This window comes from Sorex araneus, chromosome 11, assembly GCF_027595985.1.
Source record: "Sorex araneus isolate mSorAra2 chromosome 11, mSorAra2.pri, whole genome shotgun sequence".
NCBI lineage: Eukaryota > Metazoa > Chordata > Mammalia > Eulipotyphla > Soricidae > Sorex > Sorex araneus.
Window position 1 is genome coordinate 29,979,595 of NC_073312.1, and position 22,601 is coordinate 30,002,195.

The following is a 22,601-nucleotide window of genomic DNA, read 5'->3' on the forward strand; positions in this document are numbered from 1 at the left end:
GCTCTGTGGTGCCTGGTGGTGCTGGCGCTCTCCTAGGTCCTGACTGACCTTTGCTGTGAAGCATCCTCTGGATTCTCAGGTCCCGAGAGTTCGCCATGTACAACACAGATGCCTGAGTTAGGCTGGAAGTGGTTTTGGATAGAACAACCTTCTCTAGAACCAGTGGGTGGTGGCCTGTGAGTGTTTCCAGCATGATGCACATCACAGATGTCAAACAGTGTCCCAGCTCATGTGCATGTCTGTCACTTAGTGCCCATCCGCTGTCTGCAGCCCTAGATTGAGGTGGGTTATTTGTAGACCATGTCCAAATGTAAGGGACAGGAGGGCCATTATCATTTTGGGGTACCATCCTGGGGTAAAACAGAATGAGGGTATATGTGGATGTCATATTTCTACCACCGTGTCATGGAAGAGCACTGGCTCAGAGGCAACAGGCTTGGCTTTGAGATGAACATTTTGGAGTTCATTGAACCTTCCAGGACCTCGATTTCTTCATATTGTAGAAAGAATGTAGAAAGAAATTTCTTCAATTTCTTCAATGAGAACATTACTTCTGACTTGCAAAACTCACACAATTCAAACTTTTTGTTTGTTTGTTTTGGGGGCCACATCTGATGATGCTTGAGGGTTACTCCTGGCTCTGCACTCAGAACTTACTCATGGCAGTGCTCAGGGGACCATATGGGATGCTGGGGATCGAACCTAGGTCAGCTGCATGCAAGCCAAGTGTCCTACCTACTGTACTATCTCTCCATCAAACTAGTTGGGTTTTATTTTTTAAGCCTTTATAGCTTGCAAATATCAGTTCAATCCAATGAAAGCATTACCAACTCCCAGCTCCCTTCCGCTATATGCTTGAGTCACTGAGTTTTCTGTCCCGTGTGAAGGCTGTGTCCCTGGGCAGGGGCAGCTGGAGGCGCTGGAGACAGAAGTTGCCCGTGCTAAACAGTGCCTGCTCTTTAATCTTGACCCAAAGATCCAGGAGGTGCGGTCCATGCCCGCCCTGCTTCCTCTCCTGCATCCAGCGTGTGCCTGAACCTCTCCCCTTCTGCTCTGCAAGTGCCTGAATGCAGAGTCCTGAAATTTAGGTTCATGGTTTCAAAGTTCATGGTCCTGAGAATAAACAAAAAAACTATTGTGGTTGCACAGAGCTTCGGACCCCATTAACAGCGCCCCATGAATATTTATAGTGCGGAACGACAAAAGAACATAGAGTCCATATTGTATTTCCTAGAACTTTCTTTCCATGGGGTCCTTTCTCTGTGGGTCACTTTAATGTAAGCTTTGCTTATTTAGTTGCACACTTTAAGCCGATTAACTTTTTACTAAAAAAAAAAAAAAAAAGAAAAGGGGAAAAAAACCTACAAAAAGAGAAAAAAAAAAAACCTCCCTATTTGTTTGTACATACTCTCCCCTGACAAAGATTCACAGAGAACGGCTTTCAACCTGTTAAATCCCTCTGCTGGAAACTTGAAGTGAACAAAATGTGTCTCTGAGATGGGTTTCCCCGTAACTCTCCCTGTTTCTGGCCCCACCTCAGCCTGGTTCCTGAGAGGAATTTCGATGGTGGGAAAGTGCCTTATTGCTTCCCCCAAGAAATGGGCTTAGTTCTAGGAGACCAGTGAGGAGCGTTAGCGAGGTCCCTCCTGAATGGCTCATTCCCAAGAAGCAGCCGACTGAGAGTGGAAGTCTGTTCGTCTCAACAAACACTGTGGTGAAACCTGCTCCTGCAGCCAGAAGGAGCTCAGAGACCAAGACTTCTCAAGACTCTTGCGTGTGTGTGTGTGTGTGTGTGTGTGTGTGTGTGTGTGTGTCCTGGATGGGGGGTAGCATGGAGTGAATTTATTTATTATTATTATTTTTTACGATGTGAATTTAAAATGTACCTTTTCGGGCCCTACCCCTGTAGATTCTGATTTCACAGATCTGGAAAGGGGCCCAGGGTTATAATCCCAACACTCCTTAGATACCTCTAAGTCAAGAGCCTGGAGAAAGGGGGCTGGAGTGGTAGTACAGTGGGTAGAGCGTTTGCCTTGCACGCGGCCAACCTGGGTTCAATTTTCAGCATCCCATATGGTCCCCTGAGCACTACCAGGAGTAATTTCTGAGTGTAAAACCAGGAGTAACCCCTGTGCATCGCCAGGTGTGACCCCCTCCCCCCCCAAAAAAGAGCCCAGAGAAAGTCTGGGCTGCCATAGCAGACTCTGTGTGTGTGTGTGTGTGTGTGTGTGTGTGTGTGTGTGTTGCATGCGCGGGCAGAAAATGCCGCTGGGGGGAAAGTCACATCCAACATCAGCATTCCCTGTTCCCCAGTGTTGACCAGGCCCAAGGCTCTGTAATGCTTTCACAGGCGCCCTTTGCGTCTGCACATGTCGCTCTGCCGTGGGGCGTTTGGGATTTGGCCTGGCCATTGAGTGGTGATTAGAACCCAACCACCCGGGAGTGCAGGCCCAGAGTAGCTCCAAACCAGCAGCCTGGCTGGAGGGGGTTCCTCCCCGAGGGGCATTCAGAGGCAAAACCCAGGTGTCCTTGGTTTAAGGGTGGCCCCTGGGCAGGGCAGAACCTGTGGCTCGGGTGGGCTAGCAAGACTGCTATTCCAGAATGGGGCAGCCTCTACTTCCCTGGGTGTCAAAATATGGTTTGAGGGTTGATGTGGTAGTATCAGAAGGGGTGCAGAGTGAAGGGGGCTTCCTCTGATGGGCTGGGTTTCTGCCTGGCTCTAAGGTTTCTTTGGCTCAAACCTATCACCCGCCCCTGGCCAGGAATCTCAGTGGGGAGGAATGTGGCTCCTCAGTCAGTCCTCACACATCCTGACCCTGGCTGACCCCTGGCTGGTCACCAGGCCCTCCACTGTGACCAGCCGAAAGTCCCACTGGGACTCAGATTTGGGAATCAGGAAGACCTTCGTGGACTTAAAACTCTTGCTAAGTCTCTTCCCAAGCAAATGACCTTTGACCACGCCCTGGCGTTGAAGCTGGCTCCGGGATGGAGCGCTGTTATGCTTCCCTGCACAGGGACAGGCCAGGCGGGACCTGGTGCTGTGCTGCGGAAACCCGGGCGGGAAGCTGCGGGCTGGTGGTCTTTGCAGCCTCGGGCATGCACCAGGCAACATCCAGGACACAGCGTAACTTTAGAAACTGAGATCTTTCGTCGATAGCTATGGAGGACCACGGGACTACACCTGGGGATGCTCTGGTGCTGTCCTGGCTCTCTGCTCAGGAGTGACCCCTAGCGGTGCTCAGGAGACCACAGAGCATTGGAACCAAGGCTGTGGCCGCCTCACCTCCTGCGCTATCTCTCTGGCTTGTAGATCTTGTTTTTTCAGTAGTGGGCTGGCGCTGGCTCTCACCTGTCTGTGAGGGACTATCCCAGTTCCACGTTCTTGAAATCTTGCACGATGGCACCAGTGGGCCACGCTTTACCTTTTGATAAGAGCGGTAGGGCGTTTGCCTTTTGATAAGAGCCGTAGGGCATTTGCCTTTCACACAGCCGACCCGTGTTCGATTCCTCCACCCATCTCGGAGAGCCCGGCAAGCTACCGAGAGTATCGAGCCCACACAGCAGAGCCTGGTAAACTACTCGTGGCATATTGGATATGCCAAAAACAGTAACAAATAAATCTCTCAATGAGAGATGTTACTGGTGCCCACTCAAACAAATCGATAAGCAACGGGATGACAGTGACAGTGAAGAGTTTAATGGCTGTGTGTTATGAAAGTACAGACTCGGCTCCTTTGATTCCTAGCTGTTGTTCTTCAGCAGATTTGCTGCTTGAATGTTTTCATTTTAATATATTTTGAATAAATTTTGGCATCTAGATTAAGGTGCAACTCAGGACAACTTGAGTTTTCCTCAAACAGTAACTCATTTATCTCACTGTGATTCATTGATGAGTCCCCACTATTTTCACAAATGTGTGATTATCTACTTCACCACATAGGATTGTTTTTTTGTAGTCTAGGGTTTATTTCCAGACTAGTCAAAGCTGCAGAGTGATTCTGTCACTTTGTGAGGTTTTTTCATTTGTTTCTGTTTTGGGACCACGCCTGACACTGCCCAGGGCTAACTCCTGGCTCTGCACTCAGGCATAAAACCCAGGTCTGCTGTGTGCAAGGCAAGTGCCCTACCTGCTGTACTGTCTCTCCAGTCCCTCGTGTCCAATAAGACCTGGTTATGTGGATGGGTTTAATGTAACTTTGTCAATAATAAACAAGTATTGGGAATATTAGTCAATTCCCATACATAATTTGGGAAAGCTGACCATTTCAGAAACATATTATGCCTTTCTTTTTTTCTTCCTTCCTTTCTTCCTTCCTTCCTTTCTTTCTTTCTTTCTTTCTTTCTTTCTTTCTTTCTTTCTTTCTTTCTTTCTTTCTTTCTTTCTTTCTTTCTTTCTTTCTTTCTTTCTTTCTTTTTTCTTTCCTTCTTTCTTCCTCTTTTTCTTTCCTTCTTTCTTCCTCTCGTTTTTCCTCTCCTTCCTTCCTTCCTTCCTTCCTTCCTTCCTTCCTTCCTTCCTTCCTTCCTTCCTTCCTTCCTTCCTTCCTTCCTTCCTTCCTTCCTTCCTTCCTCTCTCTCTCTTTCTTTCTTTCTTTCTTTCTTTCTTTCTTTCTTTCTTTCTTTCTTTCTTTCTTTCTTTCTTTCTTTCTTTCTTCCTTCCTTTCTTTCTCTTTCTTTTTGTTCCACACCCAGCAATGCTCAGGGGTTGCTCCTGGTTCTGCACTGAGGAACTGCTCCTGTCAGGCTCAAGGGACCATATGGGGTGCCAAGAATTGAACATGGGTATGCCGCATGCAAGACAAGTACCCTCCCCGCTGTACTGTTGCCCTGGTTCCATGCCTTTCTTTTCATTTCAGACACTTTGTAAAGATTTTACTAGAACTTATACTCTCAACCTAATATCACTGAACTATAGAGATGACCCCTGGGTGGGGGTGCGTGACTGACAGGCTGACTTGAGGTGCGTTCAGTCCCCAGCACAGCTACCTCACTACAGCCCCTGCATCACCAGACAGAGCCCCAATCCCAAATATGAATATGACCCCAAAAGTACAGTCTTAATACCATACATATTGTATCAAGTTTATTCCTCAATATGTAGTGCTTTTTGCTTTAATTTTAAATAGGATTTATTCTTTGTATGACATTATATAACAGTGTTTCATATTATCTGTAGCCTATATGTGCATATTCTATATGTGCAAATGTAAAATTTTATTTTGTAGCATGTATGTTATATCTGTAATATAGTTGTAAACCACATGTAGCAATGTAAGCTAATTATAAAATCGATTTAAAAATGAACTCCTTGGGGCTGGATTCATAGTACAGTGGGTGCGGCACTTGCCTTGCATGCAGCCGACCTGAGTTCAATCCTGGTCACCCCATACAGTCTACTCAAACTGCACCAGGTGTGATTCCTGAACACAGAGCCAGGAATAAGCCCCAAACATCGCTAGGTGTGGCCCCAAAACAAACAAAAAGGTTTCTCGGTCATCCCAACTGCATTTCGGGTACCTATTAACCACATGTGGTTCGTGGTTACTATGTCAAAGAGTTCAGATATGGAACGAATGTTGGCCATTGCTGCAGAAAGTTGTCTTGTGGCATGATGTGATAGTTTTTGTTACTTCCTTCCTCCTTGTGTATTGGTCTAGAATCTTTATTTGGGAGAATTTTTTCCAACATAGTCTTTTAGATTTCCTGAGATGGGCAGTTGCTCCTGTTACCAGGGCTCTGTTCTTTTTTCTTTTTCTTTTCTTTTTTTTTTTTTAAGCTTTTTGGGTCACACCCGACGATGCACAGGGGTTACTCCTGGCTCTGCACTCAGGAGTCACTCCTGGCGGTGCTCAGGGGACCATATGGGATTCTGGTAAATCGAACCTGGGTTGGCTACGTGCAAGGCAAATGCCCTACCTGCTGTGCTATTGCTCCAGCCCCCTCTGTTTTATTTTCTGTAGTCATTTTGTCCGGATCCTCTTTATCTTGAGAGCAGGCGTGGGGAGCACGTACTAGCAGTTGCCACTCTCTGTCCACATCTGTTACAGACATTACTAATTATCCCAGAACTTGGCTGTTCCCTGATCTGCTGTGGTTCCTAAAATGTACTTCTCTATATTCCTTACGTATACACAATATTAAGTATAATGGAATGGGGCCCTGGGGCTGCAGAGTCAGACTGCTGTGCTCAAGGCTTCCAGGAAAAAACAGGCCCCACCTGACATCAGTGCATTCTGTGAACATCCCTTTACGGAGTCCCTCATCATAATTTCTTCACTTTTCACCCTGCTGTTCCCCCCACGTGGGTGGGATACTACCTAGGGCTCTTTCCTCTTACAAGGCGGTGCTGGTGGATGCGCTGGATCTGGTTGTTCAGGTTTCGATAGAACCTGCAGCTTCCCAGACCTGAGTTCTTCCACTTTGCTAGAAAACTTTTCCTAGATGCCTGGGACTTCCGCTCCGCTCTTTCGAACCATATTGGACTGAGGATTGTCTTGGCTCCGCCACAGTAACTTGTATGTGACCTTGAACAGACCAGCCTCCCTTTGTAGCCTGCTCATGGTGACAGAATGGGGTGGGGTAGGACCAAGATGAGACTCTGATTCTGGACCTTCAACCCGGGTTGCCATTTACTCTGGTTTGCAGTCTGGAAGCTTGGTCTCAGTGTTGGGGTGATTGCTGGGCTTCACTGTGATCTGTGCTCTGGGAGGCAGACATTGTTTCTGAGCAATGCACAGGCAGCCTTCTGGGGGCACGGAACTGGCTTTGATGCCTGAGTAGAATCTGCAGGACTGAAAGGCAGAGTGGGATCGGGACTTTTTCCAGCAACCTCCAGCATCGCAGGAAGGGACTGTGGGTCCAGCGGTGGGAGAGAGTCCAGTAGCTGCCCACATGGCCTTCCCAGTGCAGTGCCTGGAGGGGGGCCACGGCCTGCGTCCCCTTCTGGTCTCTGTGGGTACTGACCACCCCAGCTGGGAGCTATAATGGTGCTGGTCACCCCCCATGTGCTATCATGGCTAGAAGCGTGGTCTATTTTGATGAAGGTGGGGGGTCGTTTGGATTTATTTGAGTCATACTCAGCAGTGCTCAGGAGGGACCCCTCATGGTAATCAGGGAACCATCAGTGGTGTTGGGGATTGAACCAGGGTCACGGTGTCTGCAGCTGTGTGCAAGGCAAGTAAGGGCCTTCCTGCCTGTACTATATCTCTGGCCCCAAGAGCATCTGTAGGTCTCGGTGTTCACCAACATTCATCTGGGGCTGAATCTAAACCATCTGGCATTTACACATCTAGTATCTCCTGGGACCAGGCCCTGGAGATGGAGCCAACCCTGGAAAAGTGGGACTTGCCCCTAAGAAGGGCAGCAAATACTGGGAACACGTGGCTTACTTCTTGCATTCTGTGCTTCGGCACTCTAGTGCTCAGGGGTGTGTTCCTAACAGTGCTTTAGGGGACCACGAAGTGCCAGGGACCAAACCCGGGTCTCCTGCATGTGCTGTTGCCCTTTGGGCCAGGTCCCTTGCCCCACATGATGCCGTGTGTATCCAGAGGACCCTAAAGGGGAGGGAAGCAGCCATCTTTCTGTGGTGGGTTATTAGCCACATCGAGAGACAGGAGGACCATGTCTTGCTGACCAGCCCTTTGATCATGGGGACCAGCCCCAGCCCCCCAAGAACAAGACGCATCAGCGCATGTGGATTCCTGCCCCCACCAGTCCACCAGTCCCACCCCTCCGGTCCAGGAAGACCTCTCACGGAGGGTTCTCCTTTCTAGAACTTCCCACCCCGCAGCAGTGTACTCTGGGACAGGAACCAGTCCTGCCCTTGGCCTCCAGCTCAACTCACCCATTTATCTTTTTCCTTCCAAGCTGTCTTTTGGGGAGACATCGCCTTAGATGAAGATGACCTGAAGTTATTTCACATCGACACGGCCAGAGATGGGATCAGGCCATCAGAGGAAGGAGCGGAACAAGGACATGGCACAGGTGAGGCCGGCGTCTGTCCCACCTGCCTTGGAGGGCAGCCCCAGGACACGGAGCACCGCCACCAGGATTCACTGGCCAGTGCCCACTGGCCCTTGGCTGCCGGGGGGAACGTCCCTCCTTACTGCAGGCTCTGGCGGGAGCCTTTGGGATTGTCGGCCCTTCTGCGAAAACCTCCCTTTGCCTCTTTTCCAGAGGCACTGGGCTTGAGCTCAGAGGGTGCAATCTGGCGTTCTGGTTCCCAGGACCCTTGCATCAAGGTCCAGCACTTTCTAGCCGCAGGGAATGCGGGATGGCAGTTCTGTCCCTGCTGCTGGGCATGAGGAGCGGCAGGACAGTGTCCACACATGGGACCTTGTGCCCCTGTTGGCGTTTATCTCCTTTCTTTGAGCTTCCTGACAGAAATCACCCCCACATTGCTGTGCGAGCCTGTTCTTTTTATTCTCTCCCCTGTTCTGTGGTCTTCTGTTGTATAAACATCCTTATTTATCCATCCCTCTGTTGACAGAACTTTGGACGGTTTTCGGTTTGGGGCTGTGATAAAATAATGTGGCTACTGCCGTTCCTGTATGTGTTTTTTTGGTGGACACGAGCATTTTCTTTGGGCGTTTACCCAGGTGGAGGTGCTGGTCTTAGGGTGCCCATAATTTAGCTTTAATTCAGATACTGGCCAAAACTTTCCCCAAGTGGTTGTACTGCAGGTACTTCACATGTGTACATATTGACTTGCAAAGCGGGAGTGAGGACCGTGCTGGGCCCAGGAGCTTTGGGGTCTTGGTCTCTGATTTCAAAGTCCCACCTGTGCCTCTATCAGTGATCCTCCCGTACTGAGGGTCTGTCCTGACACTTCATGGAGGCCCACTCAGTGTGAGTGGAAGGTTCCAGAATGAGGCTGGGAGTGATTAGCATCAGCCTGCCCAGCTGCAGAGAAATGTCTGTGCCGAAGGTTCTCTTAGGACGCTACAGTAAAGGAAGCTTCGCAGCCCAACCCTCGCCTCCCATGTTCCCCCATAGCTAACATTTTACTTAGACCTTAAGAATTTTCGTGGAGAACTGGAAAGATAGCAGCATAGGATTAAGGCACTTGCCCTGTATGTGGCCAGCTCCAGTTCAATCCCTGGTGCTGCATATGGTTCCTTGAGCATTGCCAGAAATTACTCAACAAAGAACCAGGAATAGCCCCTGAGCATCCTCAAAACACAAAACAACAACAACAATAATTTGAGGGCCATCGTCTCCAGCCTTCTCTCCTGTGAACTGAGAGAAGGCAGAGTCTACATCATATTCGATACTGGGTCACAGTATCTTGTTCCTAGAAATGTTGAACCAGCATGGGTGGAAAGGAAAAAAGGAAGAGGAACCAGGCGTGGGTAAGTCCTGAGACGTGAGAGATGGAGAATGCTTTGAGGCTTGGTTTCCAGAAGGAGCGTTGCCGGGCTGGTCATGGTCAGAGGCTCCACAGTGATGCTTCCTGGGCATGAATTCTGGGACTGAGTCTCAGACTCTCTAGGCCTAAGTTTCTGCATTTGTCAGAGGTGAATAGTCCTGATTCTAACCTCAGACATGTACTCTGGAAAGAGAAGAGGGACTGGAGAAATAGAACAGGGATTAAAGCATTGGCCTTGTAACACCCCCAACCCTGGCTCCATCCCGTGAGTAACAGGACTTATCCCTGAACAAAGAACCAGGAGTTAGCCCTGAGCATCACCACGTGTAGCAAGTTTGTGTCAAGTTTGTAACGTGGGTCTGACACTTCGCAAATGGTCAGTCAATGTCCACTTGCCACTTCTTGTCATTGTTACGGTGCATTTGCAGAAAGAGCTGTGACCTGCGTGGGCTCAGGGTTCAATTGGATAGTGGGGGGAAATTAAATTGGTCTAATTCTTAAGGCCTAATCTAATTCTTAAGGTCTTGGTGCCGAGGGAGCATGGGACACTTGAACCCGTGTCCTCTGAAACTAGTTCCCATGTGTTGTCTCCTCCTCCTCCAGCTTTTAAAACTCTGTTTATTTACTTGTCATTTTAATGTTTGGGCCCCACGCAGCAGTGCTCAGGCTTCCTCCTGGCTCTGTGCTTAGGGAGCACTGCTGGCAGTGTCGGGACCATGTGAGGTGCTGGAGATCAAATCCAGGTCCAGTGTGTGCAAGGCAAATGCCTCCCTGCTGCGCTCTAGCTCCCGCCCCTCTGCTGTGTGTTTTTGTCTCGGAGCTTCTCTTCCATCACGGCCCTCTCAGGGCCAATAGATACGTTGCCTGTATCCAGAGAGTTCTTTTATTTTTAGAATGGGAATATTTTTTATTGTTTTTGCTGATTAAACTAATACTCTCTGTTCTTTGGGATGAAAGTGGGATAGCTCAGCTTTGTAGAGAGCAGAGAAGAAAAGTGTGCTGTCTCCCTGCCCCAGGGGTCCCGTCAGTATCTGTTCTCTGGTTTCTTCCTGTCACACTGGGCTCAGACTGTGTGTGTGTGTGTGATTTCCTCTTGTCGGTGTTTGTCTTGGTTTGGGGGCCAATGCAGCGGTGCTCAGTCACATGCAGTGGTATTCAGGGTCATGCAGCGGTGCTCAGAGTCACATGCAGTGGTGCTCAGAGTCACATGCAGTGGTTCTCACAATCACATGCAGCAGTGCTCAGAACCACATGCAGCAGTGCTCAGTCATGCAGCAGTGCTCAGAGTCACATGCAGCGATAAGCAGTCACATGCAGTGGTGCTCAGAGTCACATGCAGTGGTGCTCAGAATCATGCAGCAGTGCTCAGAGTCATGCAGCGGTGCACAGAGTCACATGCAGTGGTACTCAGAACCACATGCAGCAGTGCTCAGAAACACATGCAGCAGTGCTCAGAACCACATGCAGCGATAAGCAGTCACATGCAGTGGTGCTCAGAGTCACATGCAGTGGTGCTCAGAATCACATGCAGCAGTGCTCAGAAACACATTCAGCAGTGCTCAGAGTCCCATGCAGTGGTGTTCAGAGTCACGTACAGCAGTGTCAGTCATGCAGCAGTGCTCAGAGTCACATGCAACAGTGCTCAGTCATGCGGCAGTGCTCAGAGTCACGTGCAGTGATATGCAGTCACATGCAGCGGTGCTCCGAGTCACATGCAGTGGTACACAGAGCCACCTGCAGCAGTGCTCAGAATCATGCAGCAGTGCTCAGAGTCATGGGCAGTGCTCAGAGTCACATGCAGCAGTGTTAGTCATGCAGCGGTGCTCAGAGTCACATGCAGCGGTACACAGAGCCACCTGCAGCAGTGCTCAGAATCATGCAGCAGTGCTTAGTCATGCGGCAGTGCTCAGAGTCACATGCAGCGATATGCAGTCACATGCAGCGGTGCTCAGAGTCACATGCAGCGGTACACAGAGCCACCTGCAGCGGTGCTCAGAATCATGCAGCAGTGCTCAGAGTCATGGGCAGTGCACAGAGTCATGCAGCGGTGCTCAGAGTCACATGCAGCGGTGTCAGTCAGGCAGCAGTGTGCAGTCACATGCATCAGCTACTCTGTGCCTGGGGAGGGGGAGCCATGGGGTGCTGCCGAGTGAACCCGGGGCCCTGGTGCGGTGCACGTGCTCCAGCCCGCTCAGGGCTCTCTCCAGGAACTCCCTCCCCTTGTCCTTGTGTTCTGCATCTGTCTCTTCTCACCGTACCGTGTGACTTTATTGTCCTGGGGTACCTGATGATGTGATGACCTCTCACCGTCTCTGACATTTGTGGTCCAGGTGGACTGTGCCACACTTGGCCCACCTGGTTCCGTGCAAGATGGGCATGAAGGTCATTTCCCTTTGTATCTGCATTTTTTCCCCCTTTCCGAAACTGCTACAGTGAGTAACATTGTGGGGGTGGGGCCTCTTGAAACACACCTGCTGCGGTTTGTTCCTCTTCCCTTTCTTTTGTGACGGTCATGGGTGGACGGGGGCATCTCACATTCAGTGCCAAAGAATATACCCGCAGAGCTGAGGCTGTCCTCAGTGCCAGGGAGGGGCTGGGGGAGAGGAGTGGGGCTCATCTCACGGCCTCCTACTCGATCGCTGCGCCCCATCCCTGGGCCCTTGCTTGCAGACGAATAAATGAAGGGGCCAGAGAGAAGAGCGCAGGTTCAGGGGCACGTGCCTTGCGTGTACAGGCCTGGGGAGGACTGATCCTGTAGCCCCCTAAGGTTCCCCCTGGCTTTGGCCTGATGGCTCAGCCCCCACAGGTCTCATGGGGCTCCACATCATCAAGTAGTGCTGGGAAGAACCTGTGAGGCTTCCTGAGCACTGTTTGAGTCCCCACCCACCAAAAAAACATCAAACAATACATTAAAAAGGTGCTTTCCTTGTTCCTACTCTTCTGTTTTCCAATGTGTGGAGGCTGGATTCTTCCCTCCTTTCCTAGCCATGGCAATGCCCTGGGGTTTGGGCGGGTGTGGAAGAGAATGAAGTGGGATGTGGCCCTGGAAGTGGGTGGTCCTGTGGTGGCCACCAGGAAAGCTGCTAAGGGCAGTTAGGATCCCTAGTGTGGACCACCCTCCCCCCAATTTGGGGTGCTGCACACCTGCTGATCAGTTCCCGTAGACTCTTGTTGTGGCTCTTGTTCCCCACCTGCTTCCTGAGACCTCGCAGCAGCTGAGTGCCCTGGAGTGTCCCCCCAAATTGACATCTACCTGCAACCTCTGAAGGTGACCCGCTTCAGAAATAGCATCTCTGCAGAGCTCTGAGCTCCGGAGAGGAGACTGGTCTGGCTTGAGGCTGGGCCTGTAGCCCCCAAGAGCAGCGGGAGACACCGATGCAGGGAGGAAGGTCTGGAGGACCGGAAGAGCAGATGGAGCACTGCGTCCTGCAGGAGCGTCCAGCAGGGTCGGCGCCAGCTTTCCAGGGAGCTGGCCCAGCCCACGCCTAGACTTGAGGCTTCCAGCACCCCCGATGGAGGGAACCGACATGTCTGAGGGCTTAAGCCACTCAGTGGGGTCATATGTAGGCCCTTGAGAATGAATTCAAGCTTTAAGAGTCCCCGGCGGTTCCTTCTTTCTTTTATTCGACCTTCCACGTCCGCCCACCCTGACTCTGTTCACAACCTCGGCTCCCAGCTCCTTTCTCTCTCCTGGTCAAACACGACAGACAAACACGCTGCGCTGTGCCAGCCCAGGCCCCCGACCCTCTTCCTTCCTGCTTCTATTTCAGCTGTACCCTCTGTGCCAAGACCACATGTTACAGAAAGAGAAACGAAGTCTGGGAGAAAGCCAGGGACACACCCCAGGGCTTCCCCCGAGGACCAGTGTCCTCAGCCTGGATGCCAGCTGAGGGAGTTGGCCTGGGGGTGATCCAGCTTTGTGATGTGCCCTCTTTGGGGACAGGTTCTCCCCACTGGGGACAGACCCCTCCCCTGAACGGGAGCTGCTGGAGGAAATGGCAGCGGTGTGGCTGTGTGTGGGCAAGTGGGCAAGGCCGGAGAGAGGTCCTCTGGGAGAGAAAGTCCTCTGTGTGCATTTTATTTGCAGCGAGAAGAATGGCAGTCCTGGGCAGGCATGGGCCAAGCTGTTCGATGAATGGGGCCCTTGAATTAACATAACAGAGTTTCCTAAAGCTGCTAATCGGATTAGCTGTGTCGTGAAGGAAGTACTTAGCAGGACACACACAGACACTCAGGCAGACACACACAGTCCCCGACCCTCTTGCATCCTCTCCAACGTGACGGTGCCGGACCCGACACCCCCGTTTCTGAGCAACTCGGACACCTCACCTCGCCTCCTCACCACACAGGATGGGGATGAAAAGACTGGGCGGTGGATGTTTTGGACATTTGTTTGTTTCTTCCCTAAAGAGTTCAGGAAGCCAATGTGGAACATTCCCATCTTTACGCATGTCCAAAAACCTGGAGAGGAAATCTCTTCTTGCAGTTATCTCCATCCGGAGGGGGGATCAGATGTCTCGATCTTTGTAATGAGGACGCTGAAAGGGGAAATGGTTTTAATTACTTATTGGCTCTGAGGGATGCGATGTTTCCCGCCTTGTCTATTCTGAGCCATTGGGCCTGTCCATCTCTATTTAAGAGACCAACTTTGCTCTAAATCTGCCCTTCCTACACTCCAGCCATCTGTGGGAGGTGTCGGTATTAGACCAGTGGTTTGGGCATCCCAGTTTAAAAATAATGAGTGAAAAAATAATGAATGAGAGCCGGAGTGATAGTATGGGTAGGGCACTTGCCATGGACCTGGCTTACCCAGGTTTGATTCCTGGCATCCTATATGGTTCCCTGAACCTCCTCAGGAGTGATCCTTGAGCACAGAGCCAGTGGTAAGTCCTAAGCACTGCTGGGTACGGCCCCAAACCAAAAAACAAACAAAAATCTGCAGAGATGATAAAAACAAACAAATTAAAACCTTCTGAGAAGACTTGTGGAAAAGACAACTTTCTAAGCCTTTTAGAATGCCAGGTTAAACCCTTGCGGGAGTAAAATGGCTGGATTCTCATATGTCCCCTTTTACATGACACAGCCCCTTGGCACTGCGTGATGTAAACTCTCAGGCCTCTGCTGCTGGGGCGTTGCTTTGAAAGCTAGGAAGCACCAGGAAGCCAGCTGGGAGCTATTCCGCTCATCCTTCTCAAGAGCTTTGGAGAAGGGAATTTCCAGAGAAAAATCTGGTCATATCTTTTATTTAAAGTTGGATATTTGGGGCTTCCCAGACCTTTTTGAGAGTCTCCTGAATAATATGAGCCCTTCTTTGTGATAAAGGCACACATGCACATGTGTGTGCGGGCACACACACACATACACACACGCACACATATGCACATACACACGCGCGCGTGCATACACACACACACACGCACACATATGCACATACACACACTCAGAATTTTGCCTGCAATTTCAAGAGGTTGGAATGCTCTATTGACCCCACTGATGAAACTCTGCTCCTTGGCCTTTCCACATTGTGGACAGTTTTGTGATGAACATCCTGAACCCTGCGGTGTGCATGGGAGAAAGATGTTCAGGTTGGAGTTGGCTAGGCCAGGCTTTGCCTCTCTGGCTTAGTCCTGATTTGCAATAGCACTGAGGGTGACTCCTTCCTTGTCAAAGGGAATAATAAATGCTGTCTTGCAGGGGACATGGGTTAAGCATGAGCAGTAAAGCGTGACCCAGGGTCTGACACTTGCTGCGTCCTCCCCAAATCCCAGTCACCAAGACTGCTCCTGGGTCAGTTCTCTCTCTTCTTTACTCTCTGTCCCACCTCTGTGCCCCAAAGCATACATCGAAGGCCCATGTTTCCCTCCTACGGCTGTGTCTGCCAGCATCTCACAGCAATCTCTGGAACTGGGGCTGCATCCATACGATCTGATCAGATTCTTGGATTTTACTCCCAACCAGCATGTGGGAAATCTCAGTAAGTTTTCTACACAAGGCATCCTAGTCCCCCACCATCAAATTCTATAATCATAAAATTGGCCAAAGAGAGATCTGAAAGGTAGGATTGTGGATACTTGATCTTTATTTATAGCCTGAACAAAAGAGTGATTACAATTACTAGCATTTGTCATATGCCAGTTATATCTTAAATACTTCAGAAAAATGTGCTTATTTAATCTTCACATCTTAATTTCATGGGGGAGGGAGTGTTACTAATGTGGAAACTATGTTCAAAGGAGTATATTTTTGAGGACCTCATTTTAATTCCAAGGGTCCTGCATTTTAGTCTCTACAATATGTTGCTTCTAGAAAGGCCTTTGGCATCACCATTAATATCATCCCCTTGAGCATCGAAGACTTGCTGTCCCTGTCACAATCCTTGAAGGCTAATGATAGAAGACCCACATGAGTGCCTCACTTTAAAGGGATGCGCCCCATCATGCCATTATCTCAAGCTGTTTCCATATCCACCAGGCTGCCCACAGCTTGACTTGTCTTTGCTTTGTCTTAATCTTCTCTCTTTAGTTCCAACACAAGGCTGGATGTGTGAATGGTGCCAACAAAACACTTATGAATTATAGATTACGGTCTTGAGTCTTGGGATGGTGGTCTCCTTGCTTCCTTATTTCTCTGCTTCCCCTGAGAGACCAGTAGAGTCTTAACTCTGTTTGAATGTGTAATGCCTTAGACCCCAGCTGATTCTGGGGACCAGAAATGGAAAAAAATGTTTGTGTCTGGTGTGTGCGTGTGTGCGTGTTGAGGGCAGGGGTGTCCTCCTTGCAAGGAGTGACTGGGAGGCCATCTGTTGGCAACAAGGTAAATAGTTCACCCTCACTGGGTCATTGGTACTGGGCCCCACATGGCAAAAGCCATCCATAAGCCTTCCAAAGCCAGGGAGGACCAGCCTCCTTTCACACCCCCAGAGCTCCCTTCAGCCTTCCCCTCCCAGAACTGCCAGCCCCTAAGCCTACTCCTTTTTATTTATTTATTTATTTTATTTTGTTTTTTTAATTAGTGAATTAAAAAATTAATGAGGATACAGTTACAGATTTACACATTTTTGTGCTTGTGTTTCCATCATACAATGTTCCAGAGCCCATCCCTCCACCAGTGCCCATTCTCCACCACCAATGAACCCAGTATCCCTCCCGTCCCCAAGTCCCATTCCCCTCACCCCATCCCACCTCTGTGGCAGGGTATTCCCTTTTGTTCTCTCTCTCCTTTTGGGTGTTGTGGTTTGCAATAGAGGTATTGGGTGACCATTCTGTCCAATCTATAGTCTACTTTCTACACGCATCTCCCTTCCCGAGCAGGCTCTCCAACCACATTTTACTTGATGTTCCCTTCTCTCTCTGAGCTGCCTTTTCTCCCTGCATGTGAGGCCAGCTTCCAAGCCATGGAGCCAACCTCCTAGTACTTATTTCTACTATTTTTGGGTGTTAGTCTCCTATTCTGTTATTTTATATTGCACAGATAAGCGCAGTCTTTCTATGTCTGTCTCTCTCTTTCTGACTCATTTCATTTAGCATGCTACTTTCCATGTTGATCCACTTATATGCAAAGTTCATGACTTCATCTTTTCTAACAGCTTCATAGTATTCCATTGTATTGATGTATCAAAGTTTCTTTAACCAGTCATCTGTTTTGGGGCACTCGGGTTTTTCCAGATTTTGGCAATTGTAAACAGTACTGCGTTTACACTACTGCGATGAACATATAAGTGCAGATGTCATTTCAACTATAATTTTTTGCTTCTCCGAGGTATATTCCCAGAAGTGGTATTGCTGGGTCAAATGGTAGCTCAATTTCTAATTTTTTGAGAAGCATTCATATTGTTTTCCAAAAGGAAAAGCCAACTCCTTTTGCAGGGAGAATTCACTGCGACCCCTAAGTTGAGAACTTGGTCTTCATGAACTGAGTGCCTACTCCGCCTTGTCCTCCTCTGTCCTCCGTAGTCACATCCCACAACTCAGCTGACCTTCCAACATCAACTTTTCCTTTAGTCGCTCACCCCTTCTGTCCTTCTTCTCTCTCCAACATGACTAATGCTAGCAGGGATCCTGACCTGTAGCCAGCACCAAGGATAAAATGAAGTGATGACTGTCATACTTGGGAGTCCTGGAGGAATGGGCAAACCAGAGGGCAGGGCCTGGGGCCAGTGCCCCTGCCCAAAGGAGATGTGTCTGTAGGCAGAGACATACCTGAAGGTCAGGCTCCAGGTGAGCACTACTGACAACCATGCAGGGGTTGTTTGTGACTGTGAATCTAGCCTGGGGCAAGGAGCCTTCTTCAAGGTCCAGTAGCACTGTGGGAGGCAAGAATATTTAGTTAAGGGCAAAGAACTGCACAAATAGCACCAGAGAAGCCCTTAGTAGAACTTACAGGGAATCTAGTTCTGTGTTGGTAAAATTGGAAGAACGAGGTGAGGGCTGGTTCTCATAGGAAATGAATATTAAGAAGAACATGCCAGTGAGTTGGCCTGAGAGGATGAGATGGGGACAAGGGTCAGTAATTAAGGAGAGCTGGGGACAGAGGCAGCATGCTGCAGATACCCTGGAGTGTTGAACCCCGACTCCTTCAGTGCCCCACAGAGCTGGGGTCGCAGCCTGCAGGCAGAAACTCGGAGAGGAAGTCATGGGAGTGGGCACAAGGCCTGGTGGGGATTCTGCCCACGAAGTTTTCAGTGTGGTGAGATGATTTGAGATGATAAAGAGGCATCTGATAAAGTGCACATCTGCTCTTTGGGAAAGAAAAAAAGCGTGCAGCATAAGGATTCTATCAGCTCATTCCCCAGGGCCTCACTCAGAGACTGACTTATACCTTGGATGGAAGCCAGAGTTCATTGCAAACTTGAAGTGCTGGAGAAAGTCAATTCACCTTTAGGTTGAGTTTTATTGTGGCTATATTTGTCAGATTTTAAAGAAACTGGACTGGGAGTCTCTTTGGACTCCAAGTGGGGCACAGAGCTGGGGAGCAGCAGTGCGGGGTGGGGGGGGGGTTGATCCCTCTTAGGCATATCTTCACAGAGTCCCCTCCTGGGCTCACCCCCCTGCCAGGAATCTGGGAGCCCAGGTTAAAGCTGGGCATTTTCACTTGGGAAACCATGAGTTCATTACCTGAGAGTCTTAGTAAGCCTCTTTCAGATTCTAGAAATGATACTCCACTCAGTATAGCTCAAGTACAAAACTTTATTTCAGATTAGATTTTCATGGCCATCTCAAGACAAAAAAACCGAGACAAGCCAACCTCTTGGCAACTAGACCGGGGGTTAGAGAGAAACAAAGGGACAAAGTTAATTTTTCCTTCTTTGTCTTTTGCCTCCTCTTCTTGTCTCTGACCTATCATGGTCACCATAGCCAAGTCTATGTCATGGTTCGTCAACTCAGATGACTTCACTGAGTCCTTTTGATTCCTATGACCTGGGAGTCCTCAGAGAAGAGATTCCCCAAGGGGCCAAGTAGGAAGTGAACGGAGCGGAGGGCCAGGTGGAACAGCAGGAGAAAACAGTTTTCATCAGGGAATCAGGGGGCAGAGAGCACCAGAGGATGGTGTGACCTTGGGTTTGAGGAGATGAAGTGGCCGTGGACTGACCTCCACTTGTGGAAGCAGCTTCCTTTGAATCGAACCTGGCCTTGTGGCCAAGCCTGGTCACCTCGCGCGCACACTGCCATTTATATAATTTTCATGGGAAAAGGCCTTAAGAGTTCCTGCTAAGCATCTTCAATGGTGGCATCCAGAGCACAGCCTCAGGAGCACTGGGACCGGTGCACATCCGATGCAGTTCCAGTGCTCACCTCTCAGCTGGACCAGCACAAAAACTGGACCTCGCCTTCCTGAGCAGCTTTCTTTGGTTCCTCCTCATTGGATTTAATTTTCATTTTCCTTTAGTATCTCTATGTTTTTTTGCTTCTGTTTATTTAATGGATTTCTATATTTTCTGCTTTTTAAAAAAGAAACTGATGTGGGTACCACACTGGTGATGCACTAAGGCTCCTTCCAGCTCAGTGCTCGGGGATCGTGCCTGGTGGTGCTCAGGACACCAAGCTGAGGGTTGAATCTGGACCTCCCGTGTACAAAACGTGCACTCCAGCCTCTCGGTGGACCCTTCTGGCCCTGTTTCCTGCTCTTAATTTAAATGTTAGTTGTTCTCTAAAGCAGAATGAAATGAAATTTTCCACACTTGCCAGCTATTTATGTAGCCCTCCAATCAATTGTTCTGTGTGAGCGACCTAGATATGAAATATATTTCCCCACCCTGACTTAAGAAACTCATATGATGAATCCCTTTTTGACAAAATAAAGGATGCTTTTGTCTAATCTAGACAGCATTTGCCCTCACCATCCCCCACTCCCCTTAAGTTTTTGAACAGCAATTTTTAGTTTTCTTGAAGCCTCAAGTAACGGCAAAAGAGGCTCTTGGCCTCTTTTCAAATATGTGCATTTTGTTACAGTTGAAAAGTGACCTTCACTGCAAATACATTTACTACTCAGATGTCTTCTACTGTGGGGGGTGATAATGACCTGAAAGGGCTTTGGATAAACCCACAACTCTTCAAGGTCAACCCCCCACCTGCCCCCTCCCCCGCAGGCCTCCCCACCCCCACTCAGATGTTGGGACCTTCTGCTCATGGACCTTCACTCTCCTTACGTGTGGAGTGGAGCATCGGACTCAGTTTCCCAAGGGCTGTGGTGGAGCATCTGACTCAGTTTCCCAAGGGCTGTGGTGGAGCATCTGACTCAGTTTCCCAAGGGCTGTGCACACTCAGGTTCTGTCGTTGGGGAGTCTTTTTTTTTTTTTGCTTTTTGGGTCACACCCGGTGATACACAGGGGTTACTCCTGGCTCTGCACTCAGGAATTACTCCTGGCAGTGCTCAGGGGACCATATGGGATGCTGGGATTTGAACCCGGGTTGGCCGCATGCAAGGCAAACGCCCTACCCGCTGTGCTATCACTCCAGCCCCTCGTTGGGGAGTCTTTAGAACAAATTTCTCCTGAATTTGTTCCTTGAGGAGCTTTAGAGCAGTCTCTTCAACTGTGTCTGACCTGAGGTCACCCCGAGATTCTCCGAGGTGCTCCTGTAGGTGTTGGCAGAAAAGCAGCCGTGCCGTTCTTCTGTCCCGGCCCAGCAGTGAGCGGCAGGGTCAGAAGGTGCAGGATGCTTCCCGCAGCAGAGCCACACGAGGAATGCCCCGTGCCGAGGGGCTGGAAAGGCAGCTGGAGGGGCTGCTGGCACCTGGGACGCAGCTCCTGGGGCATCTGGGCTGCGGCTCTCGTGGCACAGACCCAAGGCTGATGTGTAGGGCAGAGTCACATTATTTTTCTGGGGCTACTTACACTGAAGTCTGCAGGTCATTATTTCTGTGTTTTCCAAGGAGGCCCAGAGAGAGAAAGTGATGATGATGGTGGAGTGGCCAGTGGAATCTCTGCCTGCTGGCCATCTCCTTCCTCTTTGGTCTCCTTTAATGAGCCAACTGCCCGCAGACAGAGAGAAGCCCCAGCTGGCCTGGACCTGCTTCGTTTTCTCCCTCCCAGCTTGCTCATCTTACCGTCTCCCATCCCCGCGGTCTGGGCCACCGTTGCCAGCGGAATTCCTGTCTCCTCTGACGCTGGCACCCCCTCGAGGCATGACTTTCCCGTTCACTGTCCCTCCCAGAGGTCCTGAGCAGTCAGCCCACCCGCCAAATCTGGTCTGCAGATGTGTCTTGTTTGTTTTGTAATGCTTACATTTTTTTTTTAATTTGCTGCCAACATTTAAAAATCAGATTTCTCATAAAAATCCGGAACTCTGGCTTCTCTTGAAAAGCTGGAATATCTGGCCGCACGGGTCCAGCAGCCCCACCTGGCAGCAATCAACGGAGTTGCACAATGACGGGCCGAGCTCTGGAGGGGCAGGTGCACCGTGCTTAGCCGCAGACCCCGCCGCTCTCCACTCACCACCACCCTCCAGGACCTTGACTCCCGAGGGCTCCCTGGTCTCGGGCCCCGGCTCTGGGCACTTGAGTCTTGGGGAAGGGACACCATCCTCGGGCCGCCTCACACTGGCCAGGGTGGCTCTGCCTCCTCCATCCAGAGAGCATCAGAGGGTTCCCTGTGGCCTGGAGGAAGGAAGATCTTTCTTCTGGGGGTATTTTGCTTCTTTTCCTTGAGCTCAAAATCTCTGGCACCTGCTTAGAAGGTCACGCCCTCGGCTGTGGATGGCACTTGGAGAAATGCAGAAAAGCGGAGAGGACACATGTGTCAGGGGAGCCTTGATGCCAGCACATGCGTTAGCATCACAATAAGGTCTGGGAAATCAGTGGGGGTGGGAGCAGTAATAGGCAGTCGCCGGTCTGACTCCCAGGAGTCACCTCATGCCTCTGTCATCTCCTAAAGGGGCGGTCATAGCCCTGCGGCCCTTCCAAGGCCAGGCTGGCTCAGGTTCTGCAGGCCACAGCGGGTCTGTGTCCTTGGGGTTCTCTGGGCTCCTTCCCTCCAGCTGCCTGCGCCTCTTCCCTCCTTTGATGTCTGAGTCCCTTGCTCCTCTTTCTGCCACTCGCTTCATGGAGTTGTGCTGTGACCTTGGAAGGCCTCTCTTAAAAATTCAGTTCTCTGCACAAACATGCGTGATAAAACCTTCATAAACAATGACGAGACTTAGGGCCAGGGAGATAGTACAGCGAGCAGTGCTCTTGCTTTGCATGTGGCTGGTCCAGATTCAATCCCCAGCACCCCAGATGATTCCCAAGCATTTCCAGGAGCAATCCTTGAGCACCGAGCCAGGGGTAACTCCTGAGCACTGCTGGCGTGGCCCCCAAGCAAATAACTGAAAAAGAAATTACAAAAGTTTCTCTGAGGACCGTTGTCGACCATTGAAAGATTGAGTACAGGAAGACTTACTTTTTTTTTTTTAACTTTTTCTTTTTTAAAAAATTTTCTGGCCTCCCCCTTTTCAGCTCCTGCCAAACACTAGGAACAAGGAGGCAAAGTGTGTGAAACCCACCAACTCTGTTACATACCAGATTGCTCACAAATCACATGTTTTGCCACATCACAGCTTAGTTTTCTCATCTGTACAATGGGGATAAACTAAACCACCTCCCAGGTGCAATGAGAATGAGCTGAGATGGTGCCTGTGAACACTGTCCTGTCCAGTCCAGTCCAGATGGACACGCTGGGTAGGCATCTGCTATGAAAGACACCATAGACATGAATGTGTCTCTGTCCTTCAGGAAATAAACGCCTCCTAGAAAGAACAGGCCC

General features: G+C 49.9%; 1 protein-coding gene across 1 annotated transcript in view; it reads left to right on the top strand.

Annotated features, from left to right (window-relative positions):
• The first annotated feature begins 3,397 nt into the window (after nt 1–3,397).
• TLL2 (tolloid like 2) overlaps nt 3,398–22,601 on the top strand; it is a 107,355-nt gene continuing 88,151 nt past the window's right edge. Inside the window, exons 1-2 of the mRNA XM_055118656.1 lie at nt 3,398–3,437; nt 7,864–7,980. Of these exons, the coding sequence (XP_054974631.1) occupies nt 3,398–3,437; nt 7,864–7,980 (157 nt within the window). The remainder of the gene's footprint in view (nt 3,438–7,863; nt 7,981–22,601) is intronic.